General features: G+C 34.0%; 5 protein-coding genes and 1 long non-coding RNA gene across 10 annotated transcripts; 3 read left to right on the forward strand and 3 right to left on the reverse strand.

Annotated features, from left to right (window-relative positions):
* The first annotated feature begins 30 nt into the window (after positions 1–30).
* Positions 31–2,487, forward strand: LOC123682347 (homogentisate 1,2-dioxygenase). The gene is made up of 6 exons (XM_045620916.1): positions 31–187; positions 375–641; positions 702–879; positions 1,055–1,458; positions 1,944–2,252; positions 2,303–2,487. Exons 1-6 carry the CDS (start codon positions 161–163, stop codon positions 2,429–2,431), a joined length of 1,314 nt encoding a protein of 437 aa, XP_045476872.1. The 5' UTR covers positions 31–160; the 3' UTR covers positions 2,432–2,487.
* Positions 2,445–4,476, reverse strand: LOC123682348 (histone-binding protein RBBP4). The gene is made up of 5 exons (XM_045620917.1): positions 4,288–4,476; positions 3,767–4,201; positions 3,335–3,708; positions 2,972–3,281; positions 2,445–2,897 (listed from the first exon to the last, which is right to left on the reverse strand). The coding sequence occupies exons 1-5, from the start codon at positions 4,307–4,309 to the stop codon at positions 2,752–2,754; spliced, it is 1,287 nt and encodes a 428-aa protein (XP_045476873.1). The 5' UTR covers positions 4,310–4,476; the 3' UTR covers positions 2,445–2,751.
* A 348-nt stretch (positions 4,477–4,824) lies between these two features.
* On the forward strand, positions 4,825–6,082 carry LOC123682352 (gastrula zinc finger protein XlCGF7.1-like). The gene is made up of 3 exons (XM_045620924.1): positions 4,825–5,090; positions 5,140–5,340; positions 5,398–6,082. Exons 1-3 carry the CDS (start codon positions 4,938–4,940, stop codon positions 5,785–5,787), a joined length of 744 nt encoding a protein of 247 aa, XP_045476880.1. The 5' UTR covers positions 4,825–4,937; the 3' UTR covers positions 5,788–6,082.
* A 159-nt stretch (positions 6,083–6,241) lies between these two features.
* Positions 6,242–11,730, reverse strand: LOC123682344 (protein lin-54 homolog). 4 transcript variants are annotated; one of them, XM_045620913.1, is made up of 12 exons: positions 11,619–11,730; positions 11,434–11,556; positions 11,216–11,368; positions 10,899–11,135; positions 10,535–10,836; positions 10,231–10,479; positions 10,005–10,175; positions 9,802–9,942; positions 9,330–9,532; positions 7,152–7,488; positions 6,742–6,923; positions 6,242–6,684 (listed from the first exon to the last, which is right to left on the reverse strand). In XM_045620913.1, the coding sequence occupies exons 3-12, from the start codon at positions 11,226–11,228 to the stop codon at positions 6,501–6,503; spliced, it is 2,019 nt and encodes a 672-aa protein (XP_045476869.1). In that variant the 5' UTR covers positions 11,229–11,368; positions 11,434–11,556; positions 11,619–11,730; the 3' UTR covers positions 6,242–6,500. The 4 variants fall into 4 exon arrangements, with proteins under 4 accessions (XP_045476869.1, XP_045476868.1, XP_045476866.1 ...); XM_045620912.1 differs by having other exon boundaries at positions 10,535–10,695; positions 10,750–10,836; positions 11,216–11,556; XM_045620910.1 differs by having other exon boundaries at positions 11,216–11,556.
* A 439-nt stretch (positions 11,731–12,169) lies between these two features.
* LOC123682353 (zinc finger CCHC domain-containing protein 24-like) lies at positions 12,170–18,293 on the reverse strand. 2 transcript variants are annotated; one of them, XM_045620926.1, is made up of 5 exons: positions 18,094–18,293; positions 14,101–14,263; positions 13,785–14,009; positions 12,855–13,019; positions 12,170–12,692 (listed from the first exon to the last, which is right to left on the reverse strand). In XM_045620926.1, exons 2-5 carry the CDS (start codon positions 14,257–14,259, stop codon positions 12,579–12,581), a joined length of 663 nt encoding a protein of 220 aa, XP_045476882.1. In that variant the 5' UTR covers positions 14,260–14,263; positions 18,094–18,293; the 3' UTR covers positions 12,170–12,578. The 2 variants fall into 2 exon arrangements, with proteins under 2 accessions (XP_045476882.1, XP_045476881.1); XM_045620925.1 differs by having other exon boundaries at positions 13,785–14,012; positions 18,094–18,288.
* LOC123682355 lies at positions 13,260–13,836 on the forward strand. The gene is made up of 2 exons (XR_006747813.1): positions 13,260–13,655; positions 13,742–13,836. It is a non-coding gene; the product is annotated as an uncharacterized LOC123682355 (long non-coding RNA).
* Positions 18,294–19,950: the final 1,657 nt, after the last annotated feature.

The raw sequence follows: 19,950 nt of genomic DNA on the forward strand, positions 1-19,950 counted from the left end.
ACTGTTTCGCCATAACAATGTATTTTCGAAATTTATCAACTCATTAAACGAATAGATAAATACGTTCATATTTTCCGAATATCAACTATTGCTCTTGTGTTGCAACCATTTATCATTAGTCCGTAAACAAAATTCAGAAATTCGATTATAATATTGTGGAATGTCTTCTGATATGGACGAATTCAGAGTAAGTATTCCTAAATTTCTTCGGGGAAATACTTAATTTTTTTTATTATTCTTCTATGGTTGTATGGTACACAGAATACAAATCGCGCTCATTCTATGAATTATTATTTCTGTGCAAAATCATTGAATTCAAATTTATTCCGCCAACTCTTTTCTTTCTGTGATTCTCAATTTTGAATATTTTCAAGTATTTGTCGGGATTTGGATCCGAATTTTCGACAGAAGATCCGCGATGCCCAAATTCCTTACCAAAGGGTCAAAATAGCCCTCAAACCTGCCCTTACGGTCTCTACGCTGAGCAACTTTCAGGGAGTGCATTCACAGCGCCTAGGACTGAAAATAGACGCACTTGGCTTTACCGAATTCTACCTTCTATAGGACACAAACCATTCAAAAAATTCCATAAGGAAAATTTCGAATCGAATTGGGATGATGTAGAACCAAATCCAAATCAGGTAATGTACTTGTATACCTACTCTTCGATTACCATTCTACGAAGGTACATTTATTTTCAGATGCGATGGATGCCGTTTGATTTTCCTGCCAAAAAAACCGATTTCGTTGAAGGAATCAACACGATTTGTGGAGCTGGGAATCCTAAATCGAAATTGGGTTTAGCGATCCACGTTTATTCTTGCAACGTTTCCATGAAGAATAGAGCCTTTTATAATTCAGATGGGGATTTTTTGATAGGTAGGTTGATTTCAAACAGAATTTTTTTCGAACCAGAGAAAGTAGTAAGTAGTCATAGATTTGATTCTGTTTTCTAGGTTGAATAATCATAGATTTCTGTTTTAAGCATTCTGTAGTGTGAACCACAGAACTCTAATATATAAATCGTAGAATTCTTATATTCCTTGGTTTTCAGTTCCCCAACAAGGGAAATTGGTGATCAAAACCGAATTTGGAAGGCTACAAGTGTCACCAAACGAAATATGCGTAATCCAACAGGGAATGCGTTTCCAAATTCTGCTTTCTGAACCCAGCAGAGGCTATATCCTCGAAGTGTTTGGCAAACATTTCACTCTTCCGGACCTGGGTCCCATAGGTGCCAACGGTTTGGCAAACCCCCGAGACTTCCTCACACCTGTAGCGAAATACGAAGACATTCAAGAAGAATTCGAGATCGTGGCCAAATATCAAAGAAAATTATTCGTTTGTACTCAAAACCATAGCCCTTTTGACGTGGTAGCATGGCACGGAAATTACGTGCCTTACAAATACGACTTGAAGAATTTTATGGTCATCAATTCGGTCTCGTTTGATCATTGTGTAAGTTTTCATTTTTAAATTACTTTTGAAAATCGATTCAACGTATGTCTGAGCTTGCATCGGAGCCTAGCGTTTCTATGCTCCAATATTCTGTGACTTAGATTGATCTGTGTCCAAATCATAGAGTTTAATTAATTATAATATCAAAGTTTGAATTGAAATAATTAATCACTCAAAAAGCCCGCTCAAATGGATTTTTTTGTCCCTTATACGCATGCAGAGTTCGATCATCATCTATTAGTTTGTTTCAGAGGTTTTTCCCCACTTCTGATCAAAAAATTTAACAAACCTTGAGGAATCATCATATTCCTCTGATATGGCTCCTATCGATAAAAACTCATATATCTCTGAATCATCCAGTGGATTTTCACCACACTCCAGGTGTGGTAACAGATTACAGACATTTCATAAGACAAACATTAAAAACACAGTTTTACCCTTGTTTTTGAGGAAGATTGAATATTTTCTGCATTTGTTATCTTCAGGACCCTTCAATTTTCACAGTCCTAACTTGCCAATCGGATAAACCAGGTACAGCAATAGCAGACTTTGTAATTTTCCCACCCCGATGGTCTGTCCAAGAGAATACATTCAGACCGCCTTATTATCACCGAAACTGCATGTCAGAGTTCATGGGGTTGATTGATGGAAAATACGAGGCAAAAGAAGGTGGATTTCTTCCAGGGGGCGCTACATTGCATAGCATTATGACACCTCACGGTCCAGATATCAACTGTTTCCAAAAAGCCAGCAAGGAAGAACTTAAGCCCACCAGAGTTGCCGAAGGATCTCAAGTGAGAACACAAAAAAAAAATAATTCTCCTCTACTAATCACTTTTTGTAGGGTTTTATGTTCGAAAGCTGTCTGAGTTTAGCCGTTACTGAATGGGGATCAAAAACTTGCCAAAAACTGGATGCCGATTACTACAAATGCTGGGAAGGATTGAAAAGAAATTTCACAGGCCCAAAATAAATGAAACTGTTGGTTTTGTGTAATAAAATATATTATAAGACACTTACTAGCCAAAAGTTGCTTTAATCGATTTATCTCATTTCAGAATATTAACAAAAAAAAATGACAGAACAGTTTGAAAAGAAACAGAGACATTACATTCAATGTAAACCACAGTGTGGTTTTAAATTCATTTCTTAAAGACTTATTATAAATAAACCGCGAATAAAAAAGACGTTGGAAAATTAACGCAAATATTTACTTGAAGTATAAATAATATTAGAACCATAAAAATACAAACATGGTGAAAAATCAACAAGAAAAATGGTTGGAAATCATATTTATATCGCTTGAGCATCCATGTCCATAGCTTGGGGCTCCATTTCTTCATCATTATAAATATTTTCCGCCATTTGCCAAACCTGCATTATGTTATCTTCTGATACAGAACAAATAACCCAAGGTTCATTAGGATTCCAACTAAAATCTGTAAAAAAAAAAAAACCAAATTAAGAAACGACTTCGCCAAAAACCTAATTCAAACTTAGGAAAGACACTTACCAGAAATTTTTGCTGTGTGTCCACCGTGAATGAACAATAGTTCCGGAGGACCATCCTCACAGTCTTCCGGACTTTGTTCTTCGCCAATTTTGCTAAGATCCCACACATGTAACCTTCTGTCAGTTCCCGACGACGCCAGAATTGTTTCATTGTGCGGGGACCACTGGACTTGGAAAATTTCATCTTTGTGCGATTCGAAGCTGTGCAATTTCAGTTTTAGATTTCGGAGATCCCACAATGCCACGGTTTTGTCTGCGCTTCCTGTTGATAGGATAAATTCGGAGTAGGGATTGAAACTCAGACAGTTGACCTAAAAGAAATGTAATAAATAACAGAAATTACCAACAAGAGAATTAAACTCACTTCTGCAGTATGTGCATCTACGGTATGACTCGGTTTACTTGTATGATTGCTTCTAGTATCCCAAATCATTAATTTCTGATCATCAGCAACAGAACCAAACAAGCTTTCATGCAATAGATGCCATGCTACATCCTCTACAACAGCCGTATGTCCAGTAAATATGGTTTTAGCATCAATAACTCTGTTTTCTTTTGGGGTTGCGTTAATATCCCATAAACAAATAGTGTGATCATCACTGGCAGAGAGCAAATAACCATTCAAATTAGGATTCCACGAAAGACCATATCCTTCTTTTTGGTGTCCCCTCAGGCGTAAATCAGGGTGACATTCGCCATTGGGATCTGGTTTACTTGGATGTTTAGTGTAGTCAAATACTAAAAATGACTCATTTAAATAATTCGACTCGCTAACGAAGAAGCAATATCATCATACCTAGTACATCACTTGAGGGAGTTTTTGTTGCAATTACGCAAGGGTTTTGGGGCATGAAACGTGCTCTGTTCACTTCTCCTTCATGATTAATTTTGATTTCAATCTCGATTTTACCAGAAACTGAGCCAAAACCACCAAATTCCCCCTTTTCATTGTCATAATGAGCAGCATCAAATTGAGCATCTTCATTTGGCAACTGCACGCTAGCTATCAAGAGGTGATTCTGTTCATCTGACGTATGTGTGCCCAAAATAAGCCTGTGGATTGAATGATCTTTTCCTTCTGGTCTTGTAACATCAGGTAACCATTGAGCAGTCAATGATGGCCATTCCAAGGCATGTGTCATTACCAAATCATACAGGAATGGAGTGTTCTTTTTCCAAATTTTGTATTCTTCGTTTATGACTCTTTCTTCAACCGCATCATCAAACGCTTCTGTTCGTTTTCAAAGACAAAAGATTAACATAAACAAAATAGATACATGCATAAATTAGTGATTCTTGTGCTTAAATAAAACCAACCTGTTTCCCCCTTGTCACCCATATTGTCGAAATATGGCACCAAATATGAATTAGTTCTGAACTATAAGTTTATAAAGAGGTCACTTTAATCTTTTCAGAACTCCTTTCCATTAATTTGTCCTATTAGAAATAACAATGAAGTCGTTGCGTCTCCCGCCATTCGCATCACCGGCCATAAAATTGAAATAAAAAGATAAATGTTGCCAACCTAAAGTAAAAATACCATTGTCTTCAACACTAAATATTAAAAGAATTTTTGAATTTTTTTAAACATAAGCAGAATTTACGTGTTAATTTTCAAAAAAATATTGAAAATTCAAAGAGAACAAATTAGGACGAAACGTTAACATTTGGAAAATAAAGAATGAATTTGAATTTAAATCCGAAATCAACGAAATGAAAATATTAATATTATTAAATAATAAATTGAATTTTATAAAAACTGAATAGTAATTTGAAAAATTCGGATTATAACTTGTTATTTCCTTGTGTCATTTTCGGATATTTAAGAAGCTATTCTGTGATTTAATACTTTATAATTAATTATACCAACGGAGGTTTTTTATTATAAATATTTATTATTATCTCTCTCTATTAATAATTAATAATGAATTAAAGAGAGATTCTTGAAAACAAAAGTGTTTTTCATCATGTCTCAGCATTATGCAAATATCAGCTCAAATTATTATGTAGATAATTCAAAAAAAGGGTCGAGTAGAAATGGAAAAGTTATAATTAAAGAGGAAATAGATGTTCATCCTATAGAAATTGAAGTATATAACGAGGAAATTGAATCGACTGAGGTGAGAAGGCAAATAATTAATCAAATTCCAACTCTAACATATCTTTTAGGTGAATGAATATCAAAATGTAAAAAAAACAAAAGAGCAATCAGATACCAAACAAGAGAAACTATCTAAAACCTGCTCGTATTGTGGAAAAATGCTTGCATCCACTTCAAGCCTATACGTTCATTTGAAGTCTCACTCTTCGAACAAACCCTATATTTGCAATGAATGCGGAGCAAACTTCACAAGGAAGTATTATTTGGAAGTGAGCTTTAAGATACTATTTGGATGAACTAACTCAACGACTTTAAATAACTTGTAGGTACATCTGAGAACCCACACCGGGGAGAGACCTTTCAAATGTGATATTTGTGAAAAATATTTCTCACAAAAATCTAGTCTTAACACCCATAAGAGGCAACATACAGGAGAGACACCTTATCAATGCAGCATGTGTGACAAGGCTTTCTCAGCAAAGAGTTATTTGACATCACACCAGTGGGTCCACTATCAGAAAAATGATGGTTTATTTACTTGTTTATGTGATAGTAGTTTAAAATTTAGTAGCAGAACGGATTTTATCAAGCATGTTCGAACTCACATAAATAACTTGGTTTACAAGTGTGATTTATGTTCCAAAAGTTTCTCAAAAGAAGCTTATTTAATTCGTCATAGAAATGGAGTGCATCGTAGATCGAACCAAAACGGTTGAAATCGAAAGATATCAGACAAATATTGACTGCCTCTGATTAAACTTTGTTCTTGAATGCTTGATAAATTATCCTACTGTAGAAGGACTAAGTACGATTTGATGTTTTTGTTACAGATGTTTTAGTTTGTTTTTATGGGAAAAAGTTCATATCCCCTAATTTCTTATAAGTTGGAGGAATTGAAGAAAAAATATATTTATGTATGATTGAAGTTTTCTTTTTATACTTTATCATAAAATGAGTAATAAAGTTTTTGTTGTGCCATTCATTCAATAGATGTTTTCCCAAAGGAAATAGGAAATTTTTTTTGTTTGAAATGAAAATATTTATTTCTAACTAACCAACCACACCAAAATGAACATCTTTCCAAATACATACTTTATTCTGGAATATCAGACAAATATGATAAAAACATTGACAATCAAAAAAATTATTACAATGAAAAGTAAAATAAAATCAAGATAAAAAATCAATTTAATAATAAATAATCCACCCAAAAATTTCCGTTTTTGCAATACACCTTTTAAACGCAAGAAAAATACATATAAACAAGTTTCGATAAAAATTTGGGTTATAATTAAAAATAATTCAACATATCCGTCCAAATCTTGTTCTGTATCTTTTTTTTTTTTTTGAAAAATTATATTTAAAACAATTTACACTTAAAAACTAGTTCAATTGTACTATACAAAATTATTGAGGTTTTAACAATAATTCAAGGACTTCTATTTGTCGAATGTTCGATTATTTCATTAAGACACCTTCCGAACTCTTGGATAATTTCCCTAGTTGTCGTTTCCACATCCTGCATATTTTCAGTTCCTTTATCAGCGACCGAAAGTAGACATTGACAAGTTGCCTCAATTACATCGTCTGTTATGAAATTCACTGCTTGCCGACTGAAATAGAAAACTTGTAAAGACGAGTTTGAAGGGGTTGACTCAAAAGTATTTCACCTTGTATTTGAACTTTTGGGTTTCGGTAAAGGCACGGTGTTATTAACCTTCGGCACTATCCTTTCCATTGGAGCCATCGATACCCCGTTATTTATTACACTTCTCAAGTTCTTCCTTTCCAAGGATTCCTCGATGTTGCGACAGCCTACGCATTTACAATTACTGGAGCATGCTATCTTCGCCTGAAAAAATATTTCGATCACACATAGGGAGATTTCAAATGGATCTTTTAATTAAAAATCGTCTGTACATTTATTTCCCTCAGAACTCAGAAGAGTTCTGGGCCCATAACCTATCGACTTTTGTGTAAAACACAGTGAAAGAGAACTGGAGTCTTTTATTCAATATAGATGCATTTGTGCATGTAATTATTAAAACATAAAATGGTAGCAAGTCTCTCCCCAACCTACCTCATAGCATTCGCAGTAATTCTTTAAACAACCAGACCTTTTGCAGTTACATCCTTTCGTGTGCTTTCTGATGGAGACGTCCCCCATATCTTTGGCTTTTCCAATTTTCGGCCTGAAAGCATTTGGGTTCCTCTCCAAACAAGCTTTTATAGCTCTTTGTCTATATTCTTCGTTCTCTAAGTTGTTGAAACAGAACATGCATTTACATTGATAACAAAACTCTCCGTTTGCGAAGCAATCGCAGTAGAGTTTCAAACATTGAGATTTCGTACAGTTGCAAGGCTTTCTAGTCCTCATTCCATTACTGTCGGGTGGGGTATCACCTGAGTTTTGAGATCTAAGAGAGATAACAATAAAAATTTTAAATAAGTGGTTTTTCTCATTACAATTTTAAAATTCTTGCCGTATCCACTGTTATATCATTTTCTCTTTTCAGTATTGTAATTAGTTCATTACAGTAATGCTGTAATTACAGCTTAGTTTTCAGTTATATTTTTCGTTTTATGGTTGTCTATACTTCTAATCCTATCAAAGGACCCCGACGTTTTATATGGGAAATGGGTTTCCGTGAATTTGGCTGAATTTTTTATATGTTGTAGTTCTTGTTGTAGATAAACTGATCAGAAGTGTCCATAGCCACAAAGCTCAAAAATGGACAGTTTTCGAGATATGGAGCTTTGAAAATGAATTTTTTGCAATTTTCGGGGTTTTTGCTCATCAATCAGGGAGCTCTCATTTCTGGTTGGGATGGAATTTGGATGTTCGGCGGCCAGAACCCGACTGAGAAATGATCTTCCATGGTTATATTAGGCACCACCATCCATAATTTTTTATACACTGCTCCACATTGGCTATGAAATGAGATACAAAATCCAAGATCTTCCATACATCTTTTCATGCCACAAGATGACGCCAGAATAATTCACATGACCGAGAAACGACATATTGTGAAATTTTTTTAAGAGAGACCATAATAACTGAATCCTCATATAACTGATGTTCAATAATATCAAATATGTTAGCCAAAATGTTCATAACCAGGCACTTCGAGATGTAATGGGGGAAAATGGGAAAATCATAATCATAACAAATCACATATCATATGTAAATGACATCAATAGTGATCACAATTGTGATCCCTGATATATGATTATGATTTTCCCATTTTCCCCCATTACATCTCGAAGTGCCTGGTTATGAACATTTTGGCTAACATATTTGATATTATTGAACATCAGTTATATGAGGATTCAGTTATTATGGTCTCTCTTAAAAAAATCTCACAATATGTCGTTTCTCGGTCATGTGAATTATTCTGGCGTCATCTTGTGGCATGAAAAGATGTATGGAAGATCTTGGATTTTGTATCTCATTTCATAGCCAATGTGGAGCAGTGTATTAAAAAATTATCGATGGCGGTGCCTAATATAACCATGGAAGATCATTTCTCAGTCGGGTTCTGGCCGCGGAACATCCAAATTCCATCCCAACCAGAAATGGGAGCTCCCTGATTGATGAGCAAAAACCCCAAAAATTGCAAAACATTCATTTTCAAAGCTCCATGTCTCGAAAACTGTCCATTTTTGAGCTTTGTGGCTATGAACACTTCTGATCAGTTTATCAAGAACTACAACATATCAAAAATTCAGCCAGATCACGGAAACCCATTTCCCATATAAAACGTGCGGGGTCCTTTCAACAAACGTCAATTTAATATAATTTGGATATAGTGCAATATTTGCAATTTCTCTCAATTCTGGTGGTATTAAATCCATTTCGTCAGACATAATTCACAAATTTAATGCATGATTGTGAATTATGTCAAAATTCCAAACATACAATTCATATTCAAATTCGGTAATCTGTCAATTTTCGTAACAGTCACACCAACTGCCAAGGTACAATACAAAAGTCACTAGGATATATGATCTGAATTTTTCATTGAATTTCGACAATATCTCACAAAACTTGACTGAAAAAGAGAAAATATCGTCTAATACTCGTTGCGGAAGGCAATTCCAACAGTCATGCGTTCGAAAACTCACTCCTTCGTTGATCGTTTTCGAATTTCGCATTCGTGTTGGAATAGGTGTCCATTCTACAACTTGTTTTAGAATATACTATTATTAAACTCCTCGAATCAGATGGAATATTATGCACATAAAATTTTTTATCTACCTGTCAGAACCCGAAGCAGAGGTAGCACCAGAAGGATTAGATGAGGACTTGGGGCTCTGTTTCGGTATTGCCAACTTCGCAGGAGCAGCATTGGTGTGGGTGGTCGATAAATAAGGCAGCATGACTACTTGGGTGTTAACTGTAACCGGCTTATTTATAACCACAGGCTTAACATTCTTCTGGTTCGTATGGTTGGAAGACGTCTGAAAACAGCATTGTCTGAACTATTTTGAAATAATGAATTTTTTTTTTTTTGATTCCAATAATTGAAAAACAGCCATCTGATCAAAATCGAATATAGAAACAGTTGTAAAATAGTTTAATGAAGATTTCGATATCTTAGAATCCATTCCTAAGATTTAATTGAAAAATTTGTGTTCATACACATTATTTTTAGATCGTTTAGTGACACTCATAGGTTGGTAACCTTGAACCCTAATTTTACTCATAAAATCAAGAAAATATGCCTTACACCCAATTCTGAGAAGACAAGACTTCCTCCCGGGGTAGTATGCAGGGAAAGATTAGGTTTCGTGTTGGCAGTACTAACTGTGACAGTTGTCGTAGGCGATGGGGCAACAGTAGTCGATGGCACAAATTTTATGTACTGAACCTGAAGAAAATAACAAATAACGATGATATTATTAGTTTCAATCTTAACGTCCAGCAGTTTACCCCTTTTCCTGGTATATTGATTTGGTGAAGCTGCCCCGCGTTCAGGGTTTGAGCTCCGGCCACCTGTATGACTTGCGCTTGAGGCAAGATGGATTGCGCCACACTCGGTTTCTTGTAAATGATATGTTGTGTACCTTTCTGGGCGGGCAAAATTTTCGTGGGAGATTTAACCTGAATAATTCGCAGGAATCAAAATAATTTTTATCTTACCATAATGTATACTCACCGGGCTCAAAGTCAGAGCTTTTACGTTACCACCCACATTAGTCATCAGCTGATGAGTTTGTCCAGGCACCTGTGATACTAGTTTCAAAGTTTTCGTGCCCCCTTTGTTCAAAACCAGGGTCGCTTTTGGCGGAGTTTGCGGAACGTATTTCGCATTGGTTAAAAGCCCCATTTCTTGGGCTTGTTGTAATGTAATGGTTTTTGTGGGGCCAATGGGAGTCAGATTTGAAGTATTTGGAACTAGTTTCACCTGAAATAATTCGATTCGGGTCAAAAAAGAGACTTTCAAGAAATATCACACTCACATGTGTTGTAGTCGAGTTAGGTTCTGCCTTTTGCACGACCATAAAATGCTGCTCCTGCGTTTTAGTACTGTAAAGTGGTTTAACTATGTTTTTAGTTGAACCACTTGGTGATACTACCTTTCTGACAAATAACTGTTTTTGTGGGACCACAGAGATGTTACCTGCAGAAGTGGCGGTAATTGTTTTTAAAGTACTTGCAGGCTTTATTGGCCTACCTAATTGAAGATTGGCTAAATTTATTTCCTGACCTTGAGGGGACAATAGTTTAACTGTCTGACCGGAGCTAGTTGTAAGATTCTGACCTATAAAAGCATTTTATATTTTTATTTCATTCAAAAAAAAAACAATTTGTTAGATAAAATACCTTGGACAAAAAGTAATTGCTGTCCACTTTGAAGTGGTTTGAGAGTAATTTTGGTGGGTTTAGGAGCGATGGTTAGAGGTCTCAAGGGTGGGACAATACTTTTGCCTTTAATGTCTGGTAAAATTTCTTCTGGACTAGGCTGCCTTTCTGTCTCTATCTCAACTTCTTCTGCTCCTATTTCAGTTTCAACTATCTCTTCCTCAATATGTTCTGTATCGTCAATTATCACTTCAGTATCTTAAAATTATATTTATATCAATAATCGCATAGGTCCTTATAATTTCAGCATTTTTTATTGAATAAAAATTTCAACTAACCTTCTGTTTCCATACTGTTGTTAAAACTGAGCTCTTGTGATAATTCAGCTAATCTCTGCAGATCTGTTGTAGTCAACGAAATATTACCTTCAGTTAAAGTTGCTCCTTCAATATTTAATGTGTTCACTAGGGACTCCACATCCTCTGAACTCTCTACAAATGTTATGTTATACATAATTCATATACTTTGGAAGGAAATTAATATAATCTAATACTACTTTTACGTGATTACAGAGAGTTCAAAGAAAAATTTTTAATGTCTAAAGCTCATTCCATCTAGCTTCATAAATAGTTTTAAAATGCTACTTGAAGTTTGGCCAAAATGATCTGCAATCAATGGCCTGAAAGTAAAAGTACACCCATTCTACAAAGCCAAGCTAATTTGAACTTATTTATTTAGTACCTCTCTCAGAAAGGGACATTTTTTCAATCACTTTTCAGTTTTATAATTTAAAAATCGAATATGGACTATTCAAAACAAAAGTCAAATATGACAGATCACGTGACCACCAAAGCTGTCAGATGCACCAATCTTGAGCCGAGATTTTTCAGTGGTTGTCGAATTTTCATCTTCTTTTGCATTAGGTGTTCTTTACTATACATAGTGAGCAGCCAGCATTTGAAATTTATAACTTACCATAGACAAGAATTTTAATTTCATTGATTTTAGATTTTGAGGCCTTGGAGTAATTTCGGACAATCATAATATTAATACTGAAATTTTTGCCGTATCGAATATTGTGATTATTAATAATGCCTGAAATTTTTAAATAGTTAAAATACATCTTTTTAATTGAGATTGTATAGTTTATGTAAAGAAAAACGACTTTCCTTTTTCCTTCGATCGAACGAACAATCATTTGATTTGACACTTCAAATCATGTATTTTGGGGGGCCTGACAGAACTTGGGAAGCTGGGGCGGGCAGCTATCATTATGAATAAAATTGAACTAAAACATCTGTATTCATTTATTATTATAGTTACATCATCGAATACGTATATATTTATAACATAACAGGATTTTTTGAGGAAAAAAATTATAACAAATAGCGTAATATTTCTGTAGCTAATATATACATCTTGTACAACATCTATAACCTATCTTAAACTTCGGCTGAAAATATATAAATCTCTGAAAATTCTCATATTTATAAAAAAAAGAGGAAAATTATAAATTAAAAAAATATGACACGTAATTAAACAATATATCTAGGTTGCAACAGAACATTCACAACATAAAATATATATAAAATACCAACAAAATATAAAAATAATTAAGTACTTTGGCGTGAAACATGAATAAATAAAAAATAATAGATTATAATACTTAATGAATGAATGGAACTTTCAGAATTTCGTTCATCATTGTACCTTCCTGCAGTAATAACCTAATTCTTTGCACTTTTGACAAAGATGCTGAGGATGTACCTTCGATTGATCAGAAACGTCGAGTCCGTCAGGTTTTTCCAGTGGCCTCTGTAAATTATGAAGTTTTCAAAAAAATGCTTACAAGAAAAGAAACAACTAACAAGTAGTGAAGTGACTTACGAACGATTTTGAAATGGAGGAAATGAAAAAAAAAAAGAATAATTTCATGGAAAACTATTTAACATAGAAACATAACATTATTTTACTCACTTGCTTATGAGGGTATACGTTTATATGACATTTTATACATTCTTGTCCCATGTTTGACCAGGAATTTCCTGACATCCACTTTCTTTTACATTTCGGACATTTATATTCTCCAAAACATCGTTTTCTTCCTTGGTATGGAGTTTTACCTTCTTCTTTTGGTCGGGCCTAAAGAAGCAAAAGTTTAATTTCTGGCTCAAAGTTATTCTCATGAAGATTTTAAGGTACCTCTACTCGCTTAGTCCCTTTCTTTTTTCTAGGCATTTATTTTCCTACAATTTTCTGAATAGGGAACAACCAAATACCATATAATTATTCAAATTGAACAATAGAATTAAATGGAACGTCAGTCAATTAAATCTTTGAAAATTAAATTCTATGTCCCCTTTATCATGGCAATCGAATGCATTAATTTATTATTCGATGATGTTGTAGGTGATAAATCAAACTGAACGATGAGAAATGTTATTTGAAGTGGTGTTGTGTTCTCTGTTTACATTAGGAAATAAATAAATCCAGTTGAGTGCATTCAAACGAATCCATTCACCAACTGTCGAAATAAATATTGGAGCGGACCACAGAAGTATTTCCAAAAATCGTCAATGGGAAAAGAATGCAGCGTTGAAAGAACGTGGCAAAACCAACGTGGAATTTTCGTCTTATCAATTCAGAACGTCCTGTCTGCATTTGTTTATATCGACAATATCGCTTCGATATAGAATTTCTTCGCATTTGGTCACGATACCAAGAATGATGACGATGCAGCCATTCAGCCTATCAATGGATGTTTTCAAGTTTAACAAGGTATTATCACAATCGATAAAGAAAATAAATCAATATTTTAGAGATTGAAATTCTTGAACTTTGATAAAATCGTTTTTTTATTCCAGAGAATTGGGCGGTATTATGTTGAATTATTTTGAATTAAGTTACCTTAGGACAATCTTTGATGTAGTGTCCCTTTTGGAAACATAGATGGCACAGGTAAGATGGCGGAGGTCTTTTTAAAGGTCTTCTGTCCAAAATGCTCAAGTCTGCAAGTTGTTCGCTGATATCTGCTACAGAATCCTGCACGCTGTTGTTGTTAGAATAGGAGTTATAAGGGCTGTACTGGAAACGATTGTTTGTAAAGGGATTCCAGGGTGGTGATAGAAGTTTCTGCTGAAAAATATTAAATTCAAAATTGGCGGATGCGCTCTGGAATATTTTCGAAATTTTTTAATGAAAAATTATTATTTATGATCTTTACCTGGAAGTCGGGAGTTTGTTCCAAGGGTAAATAAGGGAATAGGGCAGTCGGTGCATACTGAGACAACAAGGAGTTGGCATTGCAATTGAAATCTTGCCTCTTTCTGTTCGTACCAAAATTCGTTGGTTGGGAAATCATCGTTGTTGCTATGGGAGCCATAATTCTAGAAATTACGTGAATTAAAATCTAGAAAATTCAAAATTGAACATTGAACAGATTTGTCAGTGGGTTAAATACGTGCGAAGATGTTCTAAGAAGAATTAACTAGCAAAAGACAAGGAAGAGTTAGCCTGAGCTCTGAAAATTATTTACCTTCGATGTATACAGGGTGGGGCGATAGTTTCCTTACCATTTTGAAAAAAAACATCGCAAGATATGGAAATCTATAGATATTCACTTATTCCGTGATTTTCAAAGCAATTGAAGTTTGTAAGAATTTTCAGATATGAATTTTTTATCTCGAAAAATTGATGAACAAGGTTCAACAAATATGATGATAATTTATTTGTGATGATTAATTATTTTGAAAGAGGTGCTATACTTTTCGACTTGGTGATATTTTTTTCCTATAAAATAAATTAAATTGCTCGAAAAATTTAGTAGGAATTCTATTTTTTATACTCTTTATATCCCTAAACTTTTAAGACTTTAATTAATGATGTCTTCTCATGATTGATGGATGTGACTCTATAAAACTTCTTATATCTTACTTCATGTTTCTTAGGACGGTTTAAAATGGCAAAGAAAATTTTGCACAACCCATAATTTGCCATTTGAATCGTTAATGCGATGATTTTTAGGATTTCTAACAAATTCACAAAAATATTTAACGAATCAACGATTTCTCTCGGAATTGAGATAATAATTTGAAATAACTGGTTTTCGAAAATTTCTTGCGAATTTTTTTGAAGCATTGATAGCTTATCTAGAATAATTTCAGAAATACAGGGTGATTCACCGCAATGGCCTAATGGACGTTTATGGAAAACTAATCATAATTTTGAGCTGAAAATTTGCAAGTTTGGGGTTTGAGACAATTATCTTTCTCCCTAAAATATTTTCAGATCTCTACAACGATAGCTTTTTGACGACAATTTCGGCAAAATGTCTTACCTTGGGTAAAAACTCAATGGTTCATGAGTTAATGGAATTCTTATGAAAAAAATGGTGGCGATGCGGACTCACATTTTTTTTAATTTTTCGGTAGAAAAAGCTTTTCTCGAAAAAAAAATTTTCTGTTTCGATTCTGCAAATACGTAGTATTATAAGAATGTTTGCGGTTTGGACTAAAAATTTACAGGGTGTTTATAAGAAGATCATGAACTTGGATAACTCAAATTCATCAAAATTGAAGATTTTCAAATTAGAGCCCATATTTTGTATTATTTCAGTCGATTCAACGGTTTTTTCTCATTTAAGGTTCTCTCTCGATAAGGTATAGGGTTTGCTCAAGTAACCCCTCACTATTTTTGTACGTAAAATCGACTGAAATAACAAAAAATATAGGTTTTAATTTGAAAACCTAGAGTTTTGATGAATTTGAGTTTTCCAAGTTTATGACCTTCTTGTGAACACCCTGTACATTTTTAATCCAAACCGCAAACAGTCTTTTAATACTACGTATCTGCAAAATCGAAAAAGAAAAAAAAATTTCGAAAAAAGCTTTTTCTACCGAAAAATTCGAAAAAAATGTGAGTCCTCATCGACACCATTTTTTTCATAAGAATCCCATTCACTCATGAACCGTTGAGTTTTTACCTAAGGTATGGCATATTGCGGAAATTGTCGTCAAAAAAGCTATCTAATGATGCAATAATATACTGGGTGCACCATTTGAAATAAGGAAGTAGTAGTCTGTTTCCGGTATAACCGGAAGTTGTAGAGATCTGAAAATATTTTAGGGAGAAAGATTATTGTCTCAAACCCCAATATGCAAATTTTCAGCTCAAAATTATGATGAGTTCTCCATAAACGTGTACTAGGCCATACCGGAGAATCACCCTGTATTTTTGGGATTTTTCAAAAAGTTACCTCAGACACCAAAAAAATGAAATCCTGTTTGAAGTATTTCCTCTATTCTGAAATTATCGAAAAAATTGGAAACCTCAATTTTTCATTCAAATGGCAACATTTAGAAAGAAACGTCCTGTACATATACCTTTTGGCTAAATTCAGCAGGTAATCATCCAGTACATTATCCTCCATTATTAATGAATTATAAAACTAGAAAAGGTTAATTTGTGATGAATCAAAAATGCAAAAATTCAGTTACACTCTCAGATCAAAAATTAAAATGAAAATGCGTGAAAAACGTGAAAAAGTTGCAGTATGTAATGAATTGAATGGAATAAAATGAAGTTTCTAATATAGCATGATCCAAACCCTGAATATTTTCGTTATGAAACTGAGTTTAATTGGTTGTATTAATAATTAAACTGTATGCCAAGTGTTAATTAGGAGAAGACCTCAATTTTCATAATTCCCAATGTCATAACAAACACATCGAGTATTTTGAACTCCATTTCATTGAATGGATTCAATGAAGGGCTTGTATTTACTTAGAAAACTTTCGAGATTTCAGAGATTTGATTGATCATTTTCAGTATCTAGGTATTGAATTTTTGAAATTGTTCAGGGAAAAATTGCAGTTTTTGCAGATTACAAATTGGAATACATATCAAGAAGAGAAAAATCTATTAAAAATAAATATCCGTTTGCTTTTTAGTGATTTTTTTGTGAACTCTTACAGCTGTTCACAAGAAATGCGGCACATAAATTGTTGGATATATAAAATTGATACCCCTAGCTCAAAAACTGTATTTGGCAGCAATAGTTATAAATTATTGAAAATCTAATTAGAAATTAATTTCCTTGGCTTCAAAACTCACACCGTGAAACTTATTATATGGATTTATAATAATTTTTTTTATGTATAAACCGTTGTTTGTAATTGGTATGGGTACACTTACATTATCGAAATGTAACTTTGAAAATAAATAAACAGAAATTCAATCTACGAAAACATTTCTTGTGTTCATATTGGGAGTTTGTTGTATGAAAATGACAATCTTCTACCTCTAGATCCTAATCCAATTTCAAAGGCTTGAAGTCAAGATATCGAAAAAATTTAAACTCTTTCAGGAATAATTGCATAATACATATGTATCGTTTTGAACATACTAAGGTATGTTGACTCGTTATATTTTTAAGCTATAAAGTTTTCGTGAAAAAGTTTACCCAATGAAAAAAGTTCTTGTGTTTTTGTGTATGATAAACAGGTAAAAACAGTAGAAAACCCTTATTTCTTCGTTGCCAAGTAGCAAAACATATTGTTGTGATTAAATTAGATTAATTCAAACTTTTGTTAATGGCAGAAAAATTGATTTTTGGAAATTAGGTTGATTCAAACATTTCTTAGTGGCAGAAATATTGATTTGGGATTATGTTATTGAAAAATGATAGATTCACGAAGTTTTTTGTCTCAGTGAATTAATCTACCTGAGAATTACTGTCGTTGTTAAATTTTTAAGCAAATACTTATGACAAATTCGCGAACCAGAATGTTTCATTCTGTTCAATCTTATGTTGCTTAGCAACGAAAAACAAAGGCTACTTGATTTTGAGCTCGAGTTGTTTTTACAGCTTTAGAAAACTAAGCAGTTTTTAATCGATGTTCGAAGGGACTAAAAACTTGAAATCAAATAGACATTTTTTTTATCGAAAATGAGAATTTTTTTGAAAAATACCGGACAATAATATCTTGGATGTTTTTTTTACTAGCGCCGGTGACAAGGTAGCTGAATCTATTTTAAAAATTCAATATGCAGAGTGCGCTTAATGGCAAAATAGTGTTTCAGATCACTACCATCTAGTTTATTATTAAATGTACAACTTATTTTTAGTTGTACATAGCGTCACAACTTTCAACACGTTTTTCACGCTCTCAAAACCAAAGTCAATCTGTCTGTAAGGCAGGAAAAAATTTCGCTATACCTTCTGGTAAGATGCACAACACTGTCAGCAGAAGCACAAGACGCGCACCTCTTTTTTTTTACACCAGGAAGCTAGGGTGAGAAAGGACTTCTACCTTGTCATCTTTCGGAGAGACTTGGTTTCCGATGTTTGGCCAGGAATGGCTTTAAAAAGGGGGAATTCTCAGCTATCCTGCTGCTTCATGGCTCAGATTCGCTCTGGACGTTGGTGGGGGGAAATGCTGTGCTTAAAATAAGTCTTGGTTGTACCAGTGGCACACGATGCTGCACGAAGTTACAGCTTTGAGGGTATTAATAAGTGATTGTGTTCGTTATGAGCTTTGGATTGTTTCGGTATTTCCGATTTATTAGGAGCAGAACAATTGGAATTATCGGCGCTGACAGTGGCGCAACGATTGGGGATCGTTTTCCGGATGATAATCGGTGAAGTCCCCGTTTTTGGCGGATGCGCCGGAGGATTCGTACGAATCGTAGAGTATTAAATTTTCAAATGTCCCCAACATGGGTAGATTACGTTGTCGATTTGTGATATATTTATAAGAACTGTACTGTAAACGATTGTTTGTGAAGGGATTCCAGGGTGGTGATAGTAGTTTCCGCTGAAAAATATTAAATTCAAAATTGGCGGATGCGCTCCGGAATATTTTCGAATTTTTTTAATGAAAAAGTATTATTTATGATATTTACCTGGAAGTCTGGTGTTTGTTTCAAGGATAAATAAGGGAATAGGGCAGTCGGTGCATACTGAGAGTCTGAGAGAACAAGGAGTTGGCATTGCAATCGAAATCTTGCCTTAAAATCCAGAAAATTCAAAATTGAACAGATTTGTCAGTGGGTTAAATACGTGCGAAGATGCTCTAAGAAGAATTAACAAGCAAAAGACAAGGAAGAGTTAGCCTGAGCTTGGCTATAGCTTTGAGGGTATTAATAAGTGATTGTGATTTATAAGGAGCAGAACAATTGGAATTATCAGGGCTGACAGTGGCGCAACGATTGGAAAACGTTTTCTGAATGATAATAATAGGTGAAGTCCCTGTTTTTGACGGATGCGCCGAAGGATTCGTACGAATCATAGAGTAATAAATATAGACTATTCTCCGTATCTCTACGTCCATACTCCAATATCTCTATTCAGACTCATTTCTATGTTCCGAAATGTTGTCACGTATCATAGAGTAATAAACATAGATAGAGGGAGTAAACGCAATTTTTACATGATCTCAACATGTTGAGATTACGTTGTCGGATTGTGATATATTTTCAAATCCACAGTTTACCTATATCGTTAGGAATGTATTTTATATTGAATGAAATATTTATTTGAGTGATTCCGATTAAAAATGCAAATTTGAATATTTGAAATCCGAATATTTATTATTTTCTGTATCAACCTGCTGAAATCCAAGGTTTGGCAACTTTTGCTCTCCTAGTGTCATCGGTTGTTTTACGTCGTTTGACGCGCTTGAAGTTTGTTTTTAGAAGAGTTGATATAAAACGTTGATTCACTATGGGACATAAGAAAAGAAGTGCATTCTTTGTAGAGATACTCGCGAATTGAGTGAAATATCGTATTACTGATATGTTTTCATTTTCACGCGCTTCATGTCAAATCATGTTGGGGACAAAATTTGCTTACTGAAAATAACATATACTCCCTCTATCTATATTTATTACTCTGAGGTACGAATAGAAGCCATTTTGGAAACGATTTATGCATTTTTCGGAAGAATATGCATGTTGGATTTTAGTTGTATTATGTAATTTGTGACCTTCAGAATTGAGAAATGAGTTATTGTCATTACTGTATCCTGAGTTTCTACCTATCCCATTAGTTTACTCATTTTTTTTATTTGTTAGA

The sequence above is a fragment of the Harmonia axyridis genome, chromosome 6 (assembly GCF_914767665.1).
Source record: "Harmonia axyridis chromosome 6, icHarAxyr1.1, whole genome shotgun sequence".
NCBI classification, from domain to species: domain Eukaryota; kingdom Metazoa; phylum Arthropoda; class Insecta; order Coleoptera; family Coccinellidae; genus Harmonia; species Harmonia axyridis.

What these genes read in the sequence shown, in the direction of transcription:
- LOC123682353 (XM_045620925.1), bottom strand. Translation starts at nt 14,259, where the DNA reads ATGGCTCCCATAGCAACAACGATGATTTCCCAACCAACGAATTTTGGT. An exon ending in AACAAACTCCCGACTTCCAG is followed by an intron (nt 14,013 to 14,100) that starts GTAAAGATCATA and finishes AATATTTTTCAG; the next exon opens with CAGAAACTTCTATCACCACC. An exon ending in ACATCAAAGATTGTCCTAAG is followed by an intron (nt 13,020 to 13,784) that starts GTAACTTAATTC and finishes TTGCTTCTTTAG; the next exon opens with GCCCGACCAAAAGAAGAAGG.
- LOC123682348 (XM_045620917.1), bottom strand. Translation starts at nt 4,309, where the DNA reads ATGGGTGACAAGGGGGAAACAG. An exon ending in GGGTGACAAGGGGGAAACAG is followed by an intron (nt 4,202 to 4,287) that starts GTTGGTTTTATT and finishes GAAAACGAACAG; the next exon opens with AAGCGTTTGATGATGCGGTT. An exon ending in ACACACAGCAAAAATTTCTG is followed by an intron (nt 2,898 to 2,971) that starts GTAAGTGTCTTT and finishes TTTTTTTTACAG; the next exon opens with ATTTTAGTTGGAATCCTAAT.
- LOC123682352 (XM_045620924.1), top strand. Translation starts at nt 4,938, where the DNA reads ATGTCTCAGCATTATGCAAATATCAGCTCAAATTATTATGTAGATAAT. An exon ending in AGGAAATTGAATCGACTGAG is followed by an intron (nt 5,091 to 5,139) that starts GTGAGAAGGCAA and finishes CATATCTTTTAG; the next exon opens with GTGAATGAATATCAAAATGT. An exon ending in CAAGGAAGTATTATTTGGAA is followed by an intron (nt 5,341 to 5,397) that starts GTGAGCTTTAAG and finishes AATAACTTGTAG; the next exon opens with GTACATCTGAGAACCCACAC.
- LOC123682344 (XM_045620910.1), bottom strand. Translation starts at nt 11,390, where the DNA reads ATGTATAACATAACATTTGTAGAGAGTTCAGAGGATGTGGAGTCCCTA. An exon ending in ATTACTGCGAATGCTATGAG is followed by an intron (nt 6,924 to 7,151) that starts GTAGGTTGGGGA and finishes ATATTTTTTCAG; the next exon opens with GCGAAGATAGCATGCTCCAG. An exon ending in CCCAAAAGTTCAAATACAAG is followed by an intron (nt 6,685 to 6,741) that starts GTGAAATACTTT and finishes TTTCTATTTCAG; the next exon opens with TCGGCAAGCAGTGAATTTCA.
- LOC123682347 (XM_045620916.1), top strand. Translation starts at nt 161, where the DNA reads ATGTCTTCTGATATGGACGAATTCAGA. An exon ending in CTGATATGGACGAATTCAGA is followed by an intron (nt 188 to 374) that starts GTAAGTATTCCT and finishes AATATTTTCAAG; the next exon opens with TATTTGTCGGGATTTGGATC. An exon ending in CGGTCTCGTTTGATCATTGT is followed by an intron (nt 1,459 to 1,943) that starts GTAAGTTTTCAT and finishes TGTTATCTTCAG; the next exon opens with GACCCTTCAATTTTCACAGT.